Source organism: Cydia splendana, chromosome Z (assembly GCF_910591565.1).
Source record: "Cydia splendana chromosome Z, ilCydSple1.2, whole genome shotgun sequence".
NCBI classification, from domain to species: Eukaryota; Metazoa; Arthropoda; class Insecta; order Lepidoptera; family Tortricidae; genus Cydia; species Cydia splendana.
In genome coordinates this window covers 17,076,232-17,092,029 of record NC_085987.1, presented here as the reverse complement: position 1 = coordinate 17,092,029, position 15,798 = coordinate 17,076,232, and the positions used below count along the sequence as shown (strand labels likewise).

Genomic DNA, 15,798 nt, shown 5'->3' with positions numbered 1-15,798 from the left:
TTTTCCTAAAATTGACAATATTTTTATATACCTATATACAGAATATTCTAATAAATGTATTGACAGTGCGCTGTTATTATGTCAATTTAATTAAATTTATCTCTAAGTGAGTTTCTATGGTTCATTTTATATATTGTTCGAATAGCCCTCTTCTGCAGAACAAAAATGGTAAAATGGTATTTAGAGTTCATAGTATTTGATAGCCCACGCAGTGCAAGTGTTATTTTAAACGTCAAACTTCTATGAAATTATGACGTATAAATAACACTTGCACTGCGTGGGCTATCAAAATCGCTGCAGACTTTTCTTAGTTTAACTCTAGTAACTATTCGGCCGTGTCAATGTTACAATAGTATCTGAACGGTTGCTCCTTCTGTCTTATGACATAATGCTATGGCAGTTATGAAAATATACTGATCGAGTTGTTTTCACATCGGTTAGCTAACGAGTTTTGCTCACTGCAAAAGCTGCAGAACTCAGTCTATTCGAAGGAGCAGAAATATGGGGGCCCCACTGGAGTTTAGAATCTAGAGTTATACCATGAAAAACTGTAGGTACTATCAACCAATCGTAATATGGAGCGCTTCAAAAATTGGCAAGCGTCCGACCTCCAACGCGTCCCGCTCGGGAGTACTCGGGACTGAGCGGCGGGCTGGCAGCGGGGGCGCGAGTAAATGGTGCCGTGAATTCGTAAATTTTGAGTTTAAAGTTATGTGTTACGAAATTAACAATATTAAACCAGACGGACATTACATCATTACAGACGTTTATTTTGATGTGATTTTCAATACATAAAGTAGTATAATATTGAAATGAAATGAGTTTTAAGGTAGAAAATAAGGGTATGTTTGGATTTTTTTTCTATCGAGCGAAGTTTGTCCAATTATGTAACGAGTACCCGACGTACTTACATAAAGGTTTCAAAAGCAACATATATTTTTTTCACGTGTTTAATCTTTGCCGTTTCTTAATAAAATGGCACTAAAAATTACGTTTCTAAGAGCTTACCTCGCCTTAATTTTCTTAAATTAATTTCGGATATGTTTCGTGTTGCCTCGAACATGCCGTCGTAGTTCCTCTTAGGACCTTATTGGGTTGGAGTAAAATGTATCTTTTAAGTATCCCCAATAAAAAAATCTAATGGATTTAGGTCCGGGGAACGTAGGCCATGCCACTGGTACCAGTCGGCCGATCCATCTTCTGGAGTTGGAACCACAGCAAGGTGGCTGCCCAGAACACTACGCTCGCGATGTCCGCGACCACCTCACACAGAAATTCCCAGATGGCTCAGCCGATTGGGACAAGTGGCATGGCCGCCGCGTTCCCCGGACCTAAACCCATTCGATTTTTTTCATTGGGGATGCTTAAAATGGTTAAATGATAAAGTTTACTCCGTGCCAATAAGGTCCCAAGAGGAACTACGGCGGCGCATGTTCGAGGCAGCACGAAACATATCCGAAATGAATGTTAGGAAATTAACTTGAAGTTTTACAAGACGGTGCCAAGCGTGCATACGAGCCGGGGAAAAACAATTCGAGCACCTATTCTAAAATAAAATTACTTTAAATAATTGATTAAACTTCATTCAACCTGCAGTATTTTATTTTCTTTGAACCTTTATCAACTCAATGATATCCTTAAAAAGGGACATAACCATTTTCCATCTCTTTCTTTTAAGCATTCGGCAAATACTGAATAGGCGTTTTTTTTATTTCTGAATCCAGAATTAGATATCTCAACATAAATCGTTATTTTTACTAAAAGTAGCGACGGATTGCAGAGTTCCTAGTTTTCACTTATTTTTTATGAGGCTTTCGAAAGATGATAATAATTCCTATTTTATTGCAGGAAGGTACATGTGTTATACCATTTTTGAATCTGCATAACATGCTCAATAATTTGACGTTATTTGCTCATTACTTTTCTAGTAATTTTTTTTCACGACAGGTGGTCAAAGTCGAAACTAATGTTTCGCTGTGAATTTAATTCAAGATTAAACCAGTACTTTTTTGCATTTTACATTGTTTATCGATAAAATACCTATTCTGTTATCTTAATTAACTATGAATGATGCCGTACACATAAAAAAAACTAAATTCGAGACCTTTCCGAGTGCACACTGGCACTAACAATGTTAAAAACCGTCAAAATTCACGAAAAACCTTAATTTGGCAATAACTCAAAAACCGTGCCACTTTTACTGGGGTCATGTTAAGTTGGTTTGGTTCCTCTTGGCCTGGTCTACCTCCAGTGTCACTGTGACGTGTCACTTATGGGAGACCCTGTATTATGTATGGCAGAAGCGATGGAGTCCGTCCGGAGCCGGTCGCGTCCGCGAGGAGCCGACCGGCTTGCAGCCGTACAAATGTGAAATGGGCGCCGACTGCGCTATTTGGTGGGAATCGTACTTTAGAATATAGAATGAGTAACGTTTGTTGCGTGCGTTTGCTTACTTGCTGCCGTATTTGGTCTCGCGCGCGAGCGAGCGGTGGTAGACGCGGTGGCGGTGCTCCAGGTCGAACATGGCCTCTTGCAGCTCGCGCAGTGTGGCCGCCTCCGCGTCGCGCTCTTCCGACGGTGGCCCTTCTAATCATTACAACACATAATACCTTTTATAATACATATGTCACTGTAAATGCCCCAAGTACGGTTAATGCTAGGAGGTAATCCTCTTACGGTACATGTCGCGACGGGGGCGTAAGGCACATATGAGGGATGTGGTGGAAATATAGCGAATATGTATTTCTACGGCTAAGTCTCAGTAGCGGTGATAAAGCGGCGGGGTGTTTTCCCAGAGTCGCGAGTTCTAGTCTCGCCCGAGCCAGTAGTTATTCCACTTTTTCTTTATTTGTAAGCATTGTGGTATCGTTTGCAGACGTTTCTGCTTAATACACAATTAATTTAGATAGACTCGTATCATAAACTAACCCGCCCATCTATTAGTTACTTTCTAGCCTATTTAACAATGTACTATTAACGTACATATTTTTATTACTTAGATGTTACATTCTAAACGTTCAAAACATTTTAAGTGAAGTGAAGCTACTCCATATAAAAGTAAACTGTCATAGGGATCATAATTGGAGGCGAGCGATATAAGTGTCGTGGAGTACCTTGTAACGCGAGCGCGCGCGCGTCGATGGGAGCGGCGTGCGCCACTAGCAGCGCGTGCAGGCGCTGCAGGTCGCGCGCGGGGTCGAGCCGCAGCGCCAGCGCCGCCGGCCCGCGCAGCGTCTCGCGCTCGCCCGCCTCCGTGGCCTCGCACCCGCCGCACCCCTCCGCCTCCGCCTCGCGCCGACCGCAGCTGACGAACACAACAGATGATAATTGATCAACAGGGGTGTCTGTTGATCAGTCTGTGTCTGTGTGTGTGTCTGTGTGTCAGGGGTGTCAGGGGTGGATGTTTGGCAAATTATGCCTTCTTATCACGTAAATACGTTCGAAAAGCCTAAGAGAATAAATCCCTAGCCTTAAGCTAGCGACAGAATAATACCTAAATTATGAAAAAAAAAAAACAACTATAGTTTATAGTAGCAGCCCAACATTTTTATATTATAATCACCCGCCTTAAGGCTGATTTTGACGGCGCGCGAACTCGTATGCGATTTTAGTTACATTGAAGACTATTGGTTACATCCAGTTCAGCCGACCAATCAAATACCGCAATGTAATGAAACTCGCGTGCGTGTTCTCGCACCGTCTAAATGAGCCTTTAGAAGCCGAGGTTTAGTTAGGTCTGTTAAAAATACTTTAAAAAATCTAGTTTATCCAAAAAGTTACTTTCTTATTGTTTAGCTTAATTATAGTGTACTTCAATAACATGAAATCACTTCTTCTCTTTTTTGCACTTAGTGCTCTGTGTAAGTTATTGACCGGAACTCTATTCGCGATACCTAGATAAGGGATTCCTAGTAAGTGGAAGGTGAGTCAGGTGACACATACCACGTCCACTCGGTGTCGGCGTAGTAGCCCTTGTGCGGCGGCGAAGCGGGCGAGTGCCGGCACAGCGCCGTGAGCAGCCGCACCCACTCGGCGCGCTCCACGCAGTTGCTCGCCTGCACGAACAGCACGCGCTCGCGGTGCACTGCAAAAACCATACGATTATGTCATTCAAATACAATATTGGTTGGATCTACTTTTTCTTATCATTTACTGCCATTGTTAAGTGTTCTAAGCATATGTCACCCGATTCTTCGGACACGCTCGGCTCACGATTGCTTTGAGCAGTCATTAAAGGCACGAGTCAGAAAGCGAAAGAGTCATCGGCGCCATGCATTGGGGAGGAACGACGTTATTCGTCACCGTTCGGCGCCAGCCATCGGTTTTATTAGACAATGATAATTCTGTACGTAACACTACATAGATTCAGACCTATTTGAAACAATGTATTTATAGGATTAAAAACTAATATAAATAAGCGGTATTCCCTGACTAACAGGACTTAATAAAAAGAAGAAGCGACATCCAATTCAATGTACTCTCAATATGGTTTATGCAATATAGCGCCGTGTGAAGCTGCAATTTTTTTCTTTAAGTTTAAATCTTTGACCACGAGCCATAATAAAACTCTGGTTTATGAGGATGCCAGTAAACTTCAGTGAAAACAAATAGGTGTTTGTCCCCGGGGGTATGTAAGTACCTATTTGGAAAATGTTGTTGGCGCCGAGCGGCGCGCCGGCAGTGGGGCAGTCGACGGCCGCCACGGCCAGCACGCCCGCCAGCGGCAGGCGGTGCGCCGCAGCCTTCGCTCCGCACCGCGACCACGTCAGCTCGCCGCTGCAAACACACCATCATATACATGCACGAAGCACTCGCACTTGCCAACCGTGAGCTAGTTGCATAACATTTTCAAAGTTGTAATATGATACTCTCATACAAATACTTAATAATGGGTAAGGCCCGCTTAATAATGCGTAAACGCTCCAACTATAAACAGTCAGTCAAGCGCTTGGCCCTTATTCGTTCACAATTAAACTTAAGTTCTCTGCGCCTCTACTTAAGTACAACTTGACGACCTTGACGACTGGTCTATCCTAGTCGGTAGTGACCCTGCCTTTGAAGTCGGTGGTCCTGGGTTCGAATCCCCGTAAGGATATTTACTTGTGTGACGAGCACAGATATTTGTTCCTACGTCATGGGTGTTTTCTATGTATTTAAGTATTTGTATACGTATACTCGTATCGTTACCTGAGTACCCATTACTGTAGGGCTTAGTCAATTTGGGTAAGGATGTCCTATAATATTATTTATTTATTGTATGTCTTTCCCATCACGGAACAATGTTCCGGACCTTTGGGACGCGTGCGCGGAGCCGAAGCCAATACGTAGAGCCCCTTTTGACACTTTAATGAAATGTAAGGAGTACACCGAGTGGATGCTGCCCTTGCCCGTGTCATGGAACGCACGCAGTGGCAGCACCCGCCAGAGTGTAAAGAACAAAAGAGCATTGGAAGTTGATGGAATCTATGAAGTAGGCTATTGGGTGAAAGCGATGGAATAAGTACTGGGCTATGGGATAAAAACCAGACGGCTGCCTAATATTACTTATACTATTACTGTTTATGTATTATTATTATAACTTACAAATGTAAAGGCGAAGTAAATCAGCCATATGAAGCTTGAGGCTGTAGTGTTTAGCCTCAGCCCTCGATCATGGCGACGTTTACCATAGATAAGCAAGAGTTGATAGTGTAGTAGTGTATTATAGCTCGATAGTAGGTCTGACAGGTGATTCGGTCGTGGTCGAGTGAAGCGAGTACCTGGTGAGTCGGAAGTGGCGCCGCTTGGCGTGCGCCTGCGCCGCGCGCGCCCAGCGCCGCCGCGGCGACCCCACGCCGCCGCGCACGCCCTCCGACCGCTTAATCATCGTCCTACGAACACAAACCCGCAATGCTGTAGCAAGCCCGCAAACGAACACAACACATTTCACCTCTACATTTACACAATATAACACCTCTATCTACGGCACTCACCCCGGTCCGAGAACCTTGGGTCCAAATTAAATGTTTAAGTGTTTATTTTTGGGTTCATTGGAGATTTGTATTTATTTCTCAACACTAGAAGTGTGTATTGTAGATGCTCACAATTAACTATATACGATTATAGGATCAATAGAAAATATTAAAACAATAGTTTTATTATCAAGGAAATCAATAGACCGACATCACGAACTGCAGTAAAATGAAGGCAAAAGAAAGTGAAATACCTTTTTAGAATGGTAAGGTTAGCTGGGACAAATGCACCTACGGAAAAATTCAAGTAGAGAGTACGGGCTAGCGACTCGAATGTATACTGCAGTTTCCCCTATTGAGGGGAAAGTGCATCCGTAAGCCAAGTGTTTCGTAGCGCCCTCTACTCAAGAGTTTGGCGTAATATTCCGTATTCCACGGACTAGATTGACAGATAAAATTATACAAAGAATAGCAAGAAAAAAATAGCGTTGCGACTACATTTCCTTTTCTTGTTACGTAAATTCCTACAAAAGCTCTCCTTTTAAGTGCGTTATGTCTATGATGACGGACCCGTAACTACGGAACCCTACACCGAGCAAGGCCCTACATGCTCTTGGAGAAGTTTTTTCTAATACCAATCGTGGGTCAAACTAAGATTTACACTTACATATTTATACATTGCTAGCGAACCCACCCCGGCTTCGCACGGGTTACACAAAAACCTTAATAAATTAAACCTACACCTAAACCTTCCTCAAGATTCACTCTATTGATAGGTGAAAACCGCATGAAAATCCGTTTAGTAGTTTTCGAGTTTATCGCGAACATACATACACACAAACAGACCGACGCGGCGTGGTAGGTTGTTTTATAAGGTATAAGGAGTAGTGACGAGTATTATGCACTATTTTACTGCCGCGTAATTTTGCACTTACATTTCACAATTATTTAATGATAATATATTCATCCTAAGAAATCTTTGTCAATATTACTGTAAAACTGCACAATTAAAAATAACTACGAAAATACGTAAAATCCCATAAGTAATGTACTGAAAATAACATTAGAACTGACCGCGCGTCAGTGTCGACCTAGCGGTGAATTCTCACGCTACTCCCTATTGCAAACTTTTTATTAATTAATATATGTAGATATGAACAACACTTCCCAAACTGTGCCAACATTTGGGCGTATTAGCAGAATTTATCAGTCTATTCCGTAGAATTATATAGTCAACTTTAGTCAGGTCACTATTCTATAACAATAGCTTTTTATTTTTATTTAGTACTTTGTATACCTAAGTCTTCTGAACTAGAAGATAGAAAGCTGGTAAGTAAATAAGAGGAGTAAGGTAGTATATTCACTTTATTTGGGCATATTAATGTGTCTTGATTAGCTTAATACTGCCTTATTAATGCATACGCGTATCTGAGTATAAAATAAATTTAGATTAGTAAGTATGTCTGTTTATTTGAAAGATGATGATTAGGCATAAAGCATACCCATGTCACATGTACATATAATGTAAAAATATCCAGTACTTTCAAATCGTATTCCCTGGTTGATGCATATAATTGATACCATGAGAAGATGAAAACAAACTAAAATGCTGTGCAATTTTTTATACCATAAAGCGTTTCTTGTATCTAGTAATGTATGTAATGAATATTGTGAATCATACCCGTATCTGTTCCGCGTGAGGCATAAACAAAGAAACATGTAGTTAGAAGGATTGTAGATAGTAAGGAAGGATGGTACAAAGTGAAGTTAGAAGAGTTGTCACGATGTGTAGTGTAGTGGGGGGTGGTGCGGGTGGTGCGTTACTTACCCCTCCTTCAGCAGCACGGGCGACTCCTGCACGCTGTTGCTCTGCGTGTCTGAGCTCGTCGAGATTATCTCCAGGAATTGTTTAATTGCTTGCACCTGCGGGGATGACTGCCTTTCAACAATCGTGCGGTAGTGTTTTTGTAAATAAACGAAACCACGCGGCTCGTCCAATAGACCAAAAATTATCATATTCATTGCGAAGATATCAAACGAAAATAAAGTAAATTATTACAGCAAGTCACTTGGGTATGTTCTTCAGTCTCTTGTTTAAACAGTCCAGCTACTAAAATGAAACACAAAACATTCGCATAACACTTAAGAAACATTAAACATTATTTTAATAATTTAATTTGTTTGAATGTATACAAGTATATAACTTTCCTTGATTAAAGTACTTACTTAAATTATTACAATGAAATTTACCGCACTATGTAAATACTGATGAACTGTGTATCTAACTGTTGACACGTAAAATATTACTTTTTACCAATAAACGCTATCTATCTAAACAAATTAATTGCAGAACACATGATATTTTAGGGGACCTTTCTATATATCTGACAAGGATGCAATTATGAGTTTTGCGGTTGATATCGATTGGAGCACAACACGACTAGGTAGTTATTATTAGGTAGGTATATCTGAAATGCAAGTGTCATACGTGTCGGGGTGTGCAGAAGCTGCGGTAGAGCTCGGCCATGTACTCCTCCTTGCAGACCTGCTGCGCCGAGCGGCTGCTGACCAGGTTGCCCAGCGACTGGATTGTCTTCGAGATCAGCGTCAGCGTCCGGTTCGTTTGCGGGTCCTGCCACAGGCAAACACTTATATTACAATCAGAATTTCTGTTAGAATTTCAGATTAAAAGGACCTTATTGCACTTGAAGCATAGGGACCCTTCTGTGATGGAAAGCCACATTTTATCTTAAAGGGTGGCTACTCTCTCATCGCTCACGCGTCATCGCCCACGATCGGACCGTGCGCTTTAGACTAGGTAATTTACTCAGTAATTTTAAAATTTTAAAACCTTGTTAATTTATGATGCTCATTTCCTTTTTATTGAAACAGTAGGGTAAATCGTCAATTACTAGCCACCTTATACTAAAATGAATTCTGTATATAGGGGAATAGAATTCATTTTTAGTATAAGGTGGCCAGTTATTAAACAGTGGCCAGTAATTGACGAATTACCCCATAATATTGTTTTTACGTAATGATGGTACTACTTGGTAGGTGTTGATTTAGGTAAGGTATGAAACTTACAATTTGTTCGGTGGTAAGGTCGAAGAGCCTCGGGCCGAGTATGGCGGGCGCGAAGAAGCGCAGGAAGATGAACCCGGAGACGACGGAGTAGCGCACCTCCGCGTTGTGCGGGAAGTGCCGCGCGGCGCTCTGCCGCAGCGCGTCGAACAGCCGGCACATCACCGCCGGGCACATCGCGTACGACGACGTTATCGAGTCAAACACCTGATACAGTCGTCAATACAAATATATTTGGAGACAACCTTACAAATACAGACCTAACCCGAACTAAGCTAAGCTATTACTACGGATGCTACGGACGTTAGACGATGACATACGCATTTTATATAAATCATTTACTAATACAAACAAACAATAATACAAACTTATGACTGTTAGAACTTTGTTTATAACGTAACTACCACTATGTCCATTACACAGTTACCATTTTAATACCCCATAGTTTTGGACTAGTTCTCACTGTATTGTTTACGAACTAAGGGCATTAAATAAGGGTTTCGTAAGCGTGTGATAAACATCTATAAAGTAATTGGGAGACAATGAGGGCAGGTTTTTCTTATTGCTTATTACTATGCATACTATGTTGCGTCGTCTCTCTGCGGCTCTAAACGAGCAAAAGTTGCGTCAATTGAAATAGTATTATTTATGAAGTTGGAGGTATCAGATAAGAAAATGTATGTAAGCGGCTCATTAAGGCTGGCGTCCATTAAAGTCGAATCGCGTCGAATCGAGCCACTTTGAATCGAGTCGCATTTTTTCCGTGTGCGTTCATCACAGATGAATCGCAGCGAGTCGAAGTCACGGGAGCCTGAGGGCCTATCGCGAACCACGTTCGACGTGTTGGCTCCCTGTTACAGTTATATACGAATATACAAGTGCGACAGAGAGGCAACACGTCGAACGTGGTTCGCGGTAGGCCTCCTGTGCTGAGGTCGTGCTTGTACAGTTTGTCGATGATGGATAGTTCGGACGAAGTAATGCTATTGTTTCAAATTCTTTTTGAAGAAGAAGAGTGCGAGAGAACAAGAAAGCGACGAGTGCATAAACAATAGATACACTGGGCACAGGCATCCACTTGCTAACGAGAATTGGGCTAATATTTTATTTACCGAAAATACTAAACAACCACCAAAGCAATAGGTATGTATACAATTGTAATTTTAAAATAATAAATTGTTTTATGTTACTTACGAGTTTGGTTCATTATTCCCGCTATTTCCTCCCATACATTCATCCTACGCTGCTCATCATGATACCGACTATCTTCATGGTGGTACAGTTCACGATATTTTTGGACAAGAGATATTAATAATTCTTCGTTCATTTTGAACCTAGATCCGAAAGTACCTAAACTCAAAAACGAAACCACCCGTCATCACATCACTCATCCGCTACCCCGCGTCCACTGAGGCGCGCCGAGTCGAGTCGAAACGCGTAGCCGCAGAAATTCGCCTGACGAGCAATGCGCGCGGTATATTCGAATCGGCGCGCCGCGGCTCTTCGTCAATGGACGCAGTTGCATAGAAAATATAGGAGGCGAATTAATGCGATTCGATTCGCCTCGGCGAGTCTAGTGGACGCCAGCCTTCAAACGTCCTCACCTTCTGTACATAGTGGTTGAGGTTGGCGAGGTTGGGCTGCACGGCGGCGGCGGGCTTGACGCGCGCGGGGTCGATCTCGCAGGGCCGCCGGTCGGCCAGCACGGCGGCCAGCGTCGGTCGCAGCACCGAGCGCAGGTACGCGGCGCCGCTCAGCCGCATGGCTTCGTCCATCATCTTGGACACCAGAGTGTTGCCACGGAATATCGTCGTCGCGTCCCTGCACACACGCAACAAACAATACACTCGTGTGTACTAACGCCGTAACGAGGGCCACGGAACGCACGCTTTGAACGTGGACGTTCAGTGGCCGCACTAATCATATAAGAATAAAGTTTTGTTCAACCACTTGTTGGTTCGGTTGGTTGGTTCCTTACAATGTATCCATAATCTGTTCTTTGTAATCTTTGTTATGTAATTATGGGGAACACGAGTATAACTCACGTAAGCACAGATATCTCCGCGTCGGCGAGTTCCCGAACGACGGGCACGATGAGGTCGTGGTGCGTGAACAGCCGCACCAGCGGCTGCGCCGCGTCCGTCTTACTCGCCACGATCTCCCCCAAGATGTACACCGCTGACGTGGTGATGGGCTGTCAATAAACATTTAGCCATGTAAGTAAGTAAGTAAATACACTTTATTGCACCACAAAGAAAAAAACATAACATAACATGTAATAATAATATAGCCGAGATGTTCTTCCCGTGAAAGATTTTGTCGGGGGTGAAGGTAATCCTCATAGGATACTGTCAGCCCGGTTTCTGGCAGCATGCCTGACTCAGCTGAAATTGCTCCTAGTAGTCAACTAACTAAAGCCTTCTACCCTGTGAAGAGGTTTGTAACAGGAAACTCGGCGCTTTCGGTATAGGGATTGTTTCCAGGTGACTATAGTCGGTAGTAGCGCAGGTGGGTACCAACCTTCTGTGTGACACTCATAAGGAAGAGCTCCTCGAGGCGGCGGTAGTGGTGTATGGGGAAGACGTGGTCGACGGTGTACTGCAGCAGCAGGCGCAGCGAGCCGAGCGCGGCGCCGCCCGCCGCCGACAGGCGCGTGCCCGGCGGCGTGGCGCCGCGCGACGCCGCTCCGCCCGCGCGCGCGCTCAGGAAGAACCTGCACACAACTCACAAGTGTACACGCTTGTGATGGTGTCGCTATAAACAGCTTACATACGGCAATCATGTGCGTACCTCATGTACCGGTCATGCCAATGGGGGTGGCAACTGTCAAAGCTTTGCATAGATGGCGCTATCATAGCTTGCCCCTTTTTCTCTAAAATTTGGCTTAAAAGGCTGGCATCCAGCGCATAAAACTCCATTAAAAACAAAAATTTGACACAATTCTAGGGATTGACAGGGCAAGCTATGCTGGCGCCACCTGCTAAATACTTCGACCGGCCAACCCATTGGGGTTGTTTGGAAATGGCCCATTTCCAAACATTGTTTATTGGCATGCTACGCAATCCTTCGTCCATATTTTAGTATAAATATATTATTGTATTCAAAAACATTTTTCTTGCTGCTTTGGGAATATTTTTTGGCAGTTATTTACGCATTTTCCTTTTGGTATTTTTCTTATTGTTGTGTCATTGCGATGCCTTTCAACATTTGTTGTCACTGACAGATTATTTCTTGCCAGTAAAATCTATTAGTACCACTGAGAAACCGCAACGTGGCGAAGGCGAAATAAAATGTTGTCAGGTTTTATAAGCTTTCATTAACATTGACCTATCCCATATATTTTGGGGGGGTAGTGTAGTCATAAGTAAGAGTAGGAATAGTATGGCGTGTGGTGTAGTTACCAGGCCCTCGGCGCCGGCGCCGGCTGCCGGAGCTGCAGCCGCACCTCGCCCAGGAACACCGGCGTGGCCGCGTCGTGCCACACCGACACGCGCGCCTCGCTCGCCACGCCCGCCTGCCATATAATCACTATCAACATCTCTAACACATATTGCCTATCCTATTTATTCAGTCAAATTAAACAATTAACATTCAACTTTATCAAACTTGGTATGGTAGTGCTTTTGTGTACAGGGGCATTCCACGAGAATGTCGCATACGAAACGCAGTTCTTGTAATACTTCTCAAAATGCTGAAATAGCGATGTTTGGTCTGCAGTCTAGCAGACCTCACGACATGGCTAACAAATTGGCAGTATATTCTCGAGCTTTATGCAGTTGAATGAGATAGCTACGCTAGCTTCGGCAAAATCATTGCGTAAGCGACGTTCTAGTGGAATGCCCCCACATCGCACCATGAGAGTAATAGAACGAAATTTATAAACGTTGGGTTCTTCTATTTTATTGTCTTCCCGGTTATGAATGCCGCTCGACCGCCACAGACCTTTCAACTACGACTACTACGAGGGCTGCTCCGAAGTTGTTAGCTACTGCAGCTCTACGGATGCGATTGCAATATTATTTATACCATTGTCAGGGATCAGTCAGTACTTATTGAGGTGGTGTCAATTAATAAATAAAAAAGCGGTTTTTTTTACTTCGACGTGTCATTTTTTTTGTGACAAAAATTGCCGTTTTTTTTCTAAGCAATTTCTAACTCCATACAAAACAGTAAAAAATATGTAAAAAAAGAAAACTATTCGCATACGTTTATTCATGACCAGAATTAGCATTGAAATATCCCTAACAATGGTGTAAATAATATTGTCATCGCATGAGTAGAGCCGGAGCAGCTAACCACTTTTGGACCAGCCCTCGTATGGCCCACTGATAATACCCACCGATTGAGAGCCATCCTTGTCTTTCGGGTCCGCCTCCAAAACGAGATCGAAGCAGAATATTTCATCAAATTGAGGATTAACAGTTTTCTTTTTGGGTTTAGTGCGTCTTTCGACTCTTCGCCCGTTCGAATAAAGTATGGTGACGAGAGCGAAGGGATCGCACTGTCCGTTTTTCGTGGTGAGCTCTGAGCATTCGAGCACCCTCAGGCGGATGGTGTCGGGCCCTTGGCGCGCGGCGCAGTGCCGTTCGGGGTCCGACCAGTAGTCGGCGGCGGTCGGCGAGGGCGACGTGTCCGACTCGGACATGGCGTGCATAGGCGGCTTGGCCCGCACCGCCCACTGCGCCCGGTCCTTCAGGCTCTCCGAACGCGAGAGCGACATGGCGGGTTCAGTCGCAACGGCGCTCAGGAGCTTTTTGCTAGTCGAACTCGAACACGAGCCGAACCGCATGTTCTCCTTACAGTACTCCGAAAGCCTCCCGAGATTCTTTCCTTTGTTCGCTTTGGACGGGCAGTTATCCGCGCCGGGGTCGGGGTCCGGCGGCTTGGGCTCCATGCGCAGCCGCTTTCTCGAGTCCTCCAGCGACATCTCGATGTAGGCCTTGCCTTGCACCTCCGAGTCCGCGTCCACGGGCCGCAGCGCGAACCAGTGGTCCTTGTTGTTGTACCGGTGCAAGTCTTCCCTTTTGATGGCCACTTTGCCGAGCACTCGGTCCTGCTTGAGGTGCTTGTCCCGATCGAACACGTATATGGAAAGGTATCGAAATCTACGTGGCACTTCAAACTGGAACTCCTCGCCGAAAAAGGGACTGAAACAACAACATTCGTATGTTATACTCGGAGGCGATAACCATAGAATTCTCTGTCCTATCAGCATAATATTTAAATGTACTTAACAATAAACACGCATGTATTAATGTATCCGGTATCTCGATAAAACATAAACACTCGCCAGTCTAGATAGTTGCTATACATAATCATAACAATCGCAATAGCAACAAAATTAATTATGATATTAGTTATTCAAGAAATCGCATAGGTAGCCCAGGCAAGCAAGGTCAATTAACGATTATTATATTAAAAAAATTGTAAATACGAAATGTTTATACATTGATGATGCCGATTTCATGGTAGTGGGTGCTTCGCGCAATGACTCATTAATATTTAGAATTCGCTCAAATTACAACTCGCGTGCAAGAGGTAAGACATGACTCGCCTCGGTATTTAAACACAGCCAATAAAACAGAGTAAGGTAAACCTTACATTTATTTATTACATTACATATTCAACTCGCAGTTGCAATAAACGAAATGAAATTGTGGGTTAGTGTATTGACAGTACTACAACTACAATTCACCTTATACAACAACGTACTACATACAACGCTTATACACGAATTATTTCCCCCGATTGGCAATTATTTGTTTTCGTTTGGTGAGCTATAGGTTCCTATGTAAACATGTTTTATAAGTAAGACGCTATATCCATGTACCTACAGACATAAATAGAGTTAGACCAAGAAAAGTTTGCAACGATTTTGATAGCATACGCAGTGCAAGTGTTATTTATATGTCATTTCATAGAAGTTTGACGTTTAAAAGAACACTTGCAAGTTGCACTGCGTGTGCTCTATCAAAATCGTAGCAGACTTGTCTTGGTCTAACTCTAATATAAGACGAATTCACAGAAGAGAGTGTGCCAATTCCCATTATGCACGCAAGCAATCGATGCAATGACATTATTTACTACGATAGTGTCAACTGTCAAAAGCATCAAGAGGCAATATTTATTTACGGGTGACTAGTAAGAGTTAAACAATCGTTATCGGGTTCCGAGTGACAAGATATTTATTGCGGAGTCGTAGCCGCTGACGCGTGGGGCGCCGCCCGCGCCGCGCCGCCGCACCGCCCACCGCGCTAACTTACTATTGCAAAATTAGCTGCTCTGCAGACACGTGCTTTGCTTTCGTTATTCCTTCTTGGCAGAAACGTATGCTAATGAGATTGAATTCTTAACGCCAATTTTTAACTGCTTTGTAAACGATGGTGTTTAGCAAAAATGATTCATCCCACATCAAAATTGCAATAAAATTTCAAGTTTAAGCGTCAATTTTTTGAGTTGACATCTTATTGAAAAATGAATGTGGGTTGACACATTATTGCTTATCAGCATCCAAATGTCAATGTGTGTATGTTTGACATAGCTCCTCATCCTGTAATATGCAGTACTTTCGAGCATTTTAAAAGTTACACATCACATATATTTTTTACTTGGCTTTTTGAAATCAAAATATACTATAGGAATGGTTGGATAGTAATTATTAAGTATCAAATGAAGATACTTAGGTAATCCACGGCACAGGACACTCTTAACGCACAAACTTGTATGACGGTGGACGCATATGTGCGTCGGGGGCAGTGAATGT

The 15,798-nt window shown here is 43.3% G+C and overlaps 1 protein-coding gene across 1 annotated transcript in view; it reads right to left on the bottom strand.

Moving 5' to 3' along the window:
• LOC134804709 (GTPase-activating protein) overlaps nt 1–15,798 on the bottom strand; it is a 59,385-nt gene that overhangs the window by 8,979 nt on the left and 34,608 nt on the right. Inside the window, exons 3-15 of the mRNA XM_063777869.1 lie at nt 13,375–14,182; nt 12,437–12,549; nt 11,556–11,748; nt 11,081–11,229; nt 10,640–10,856; nt 9,039–9,242; nt 8,440–8,583; nt 7,780–7,874; nt 5,760–5,870; nt 4,640–4,776; nt 3,943–4,084; nt 3,114–3,304; nt 2,454–2,586 (exon numbers count right to left, since the gene is read on the bottom strand). Of these exons, the coding sequence (XP_063633939.1) occupies nt 2,454–2,586; nt 3,114–3,304; nt 3,943–4,084; nt 4,640–4,776; nt 5,760–5,870; nt 7,780–7,874; nt 8,440–8,583; nt 9,039–9,242; nt 10,640–10,856; nt 11,081–11,229; nt 11,556–11,748; nt 12,437–12,549; nt 13,375–14,182 (2,637 nt within the window). The remainder of the gene's footprint in view (nt 1–2,453; nt 2,587–3,113; nt 3,305–3,942; nt 4,085–4,639; nt 4,777–5,759; nt 5,871–7,779; nt 7,875–8,439; nt 8,584–9,038; nt 9,243–10,639; nt 10,857–11,080; nt 11,230–11,555; nt 11,749–12,436; nt 12,550–13,374; nt 14,183–15,798) is intronic.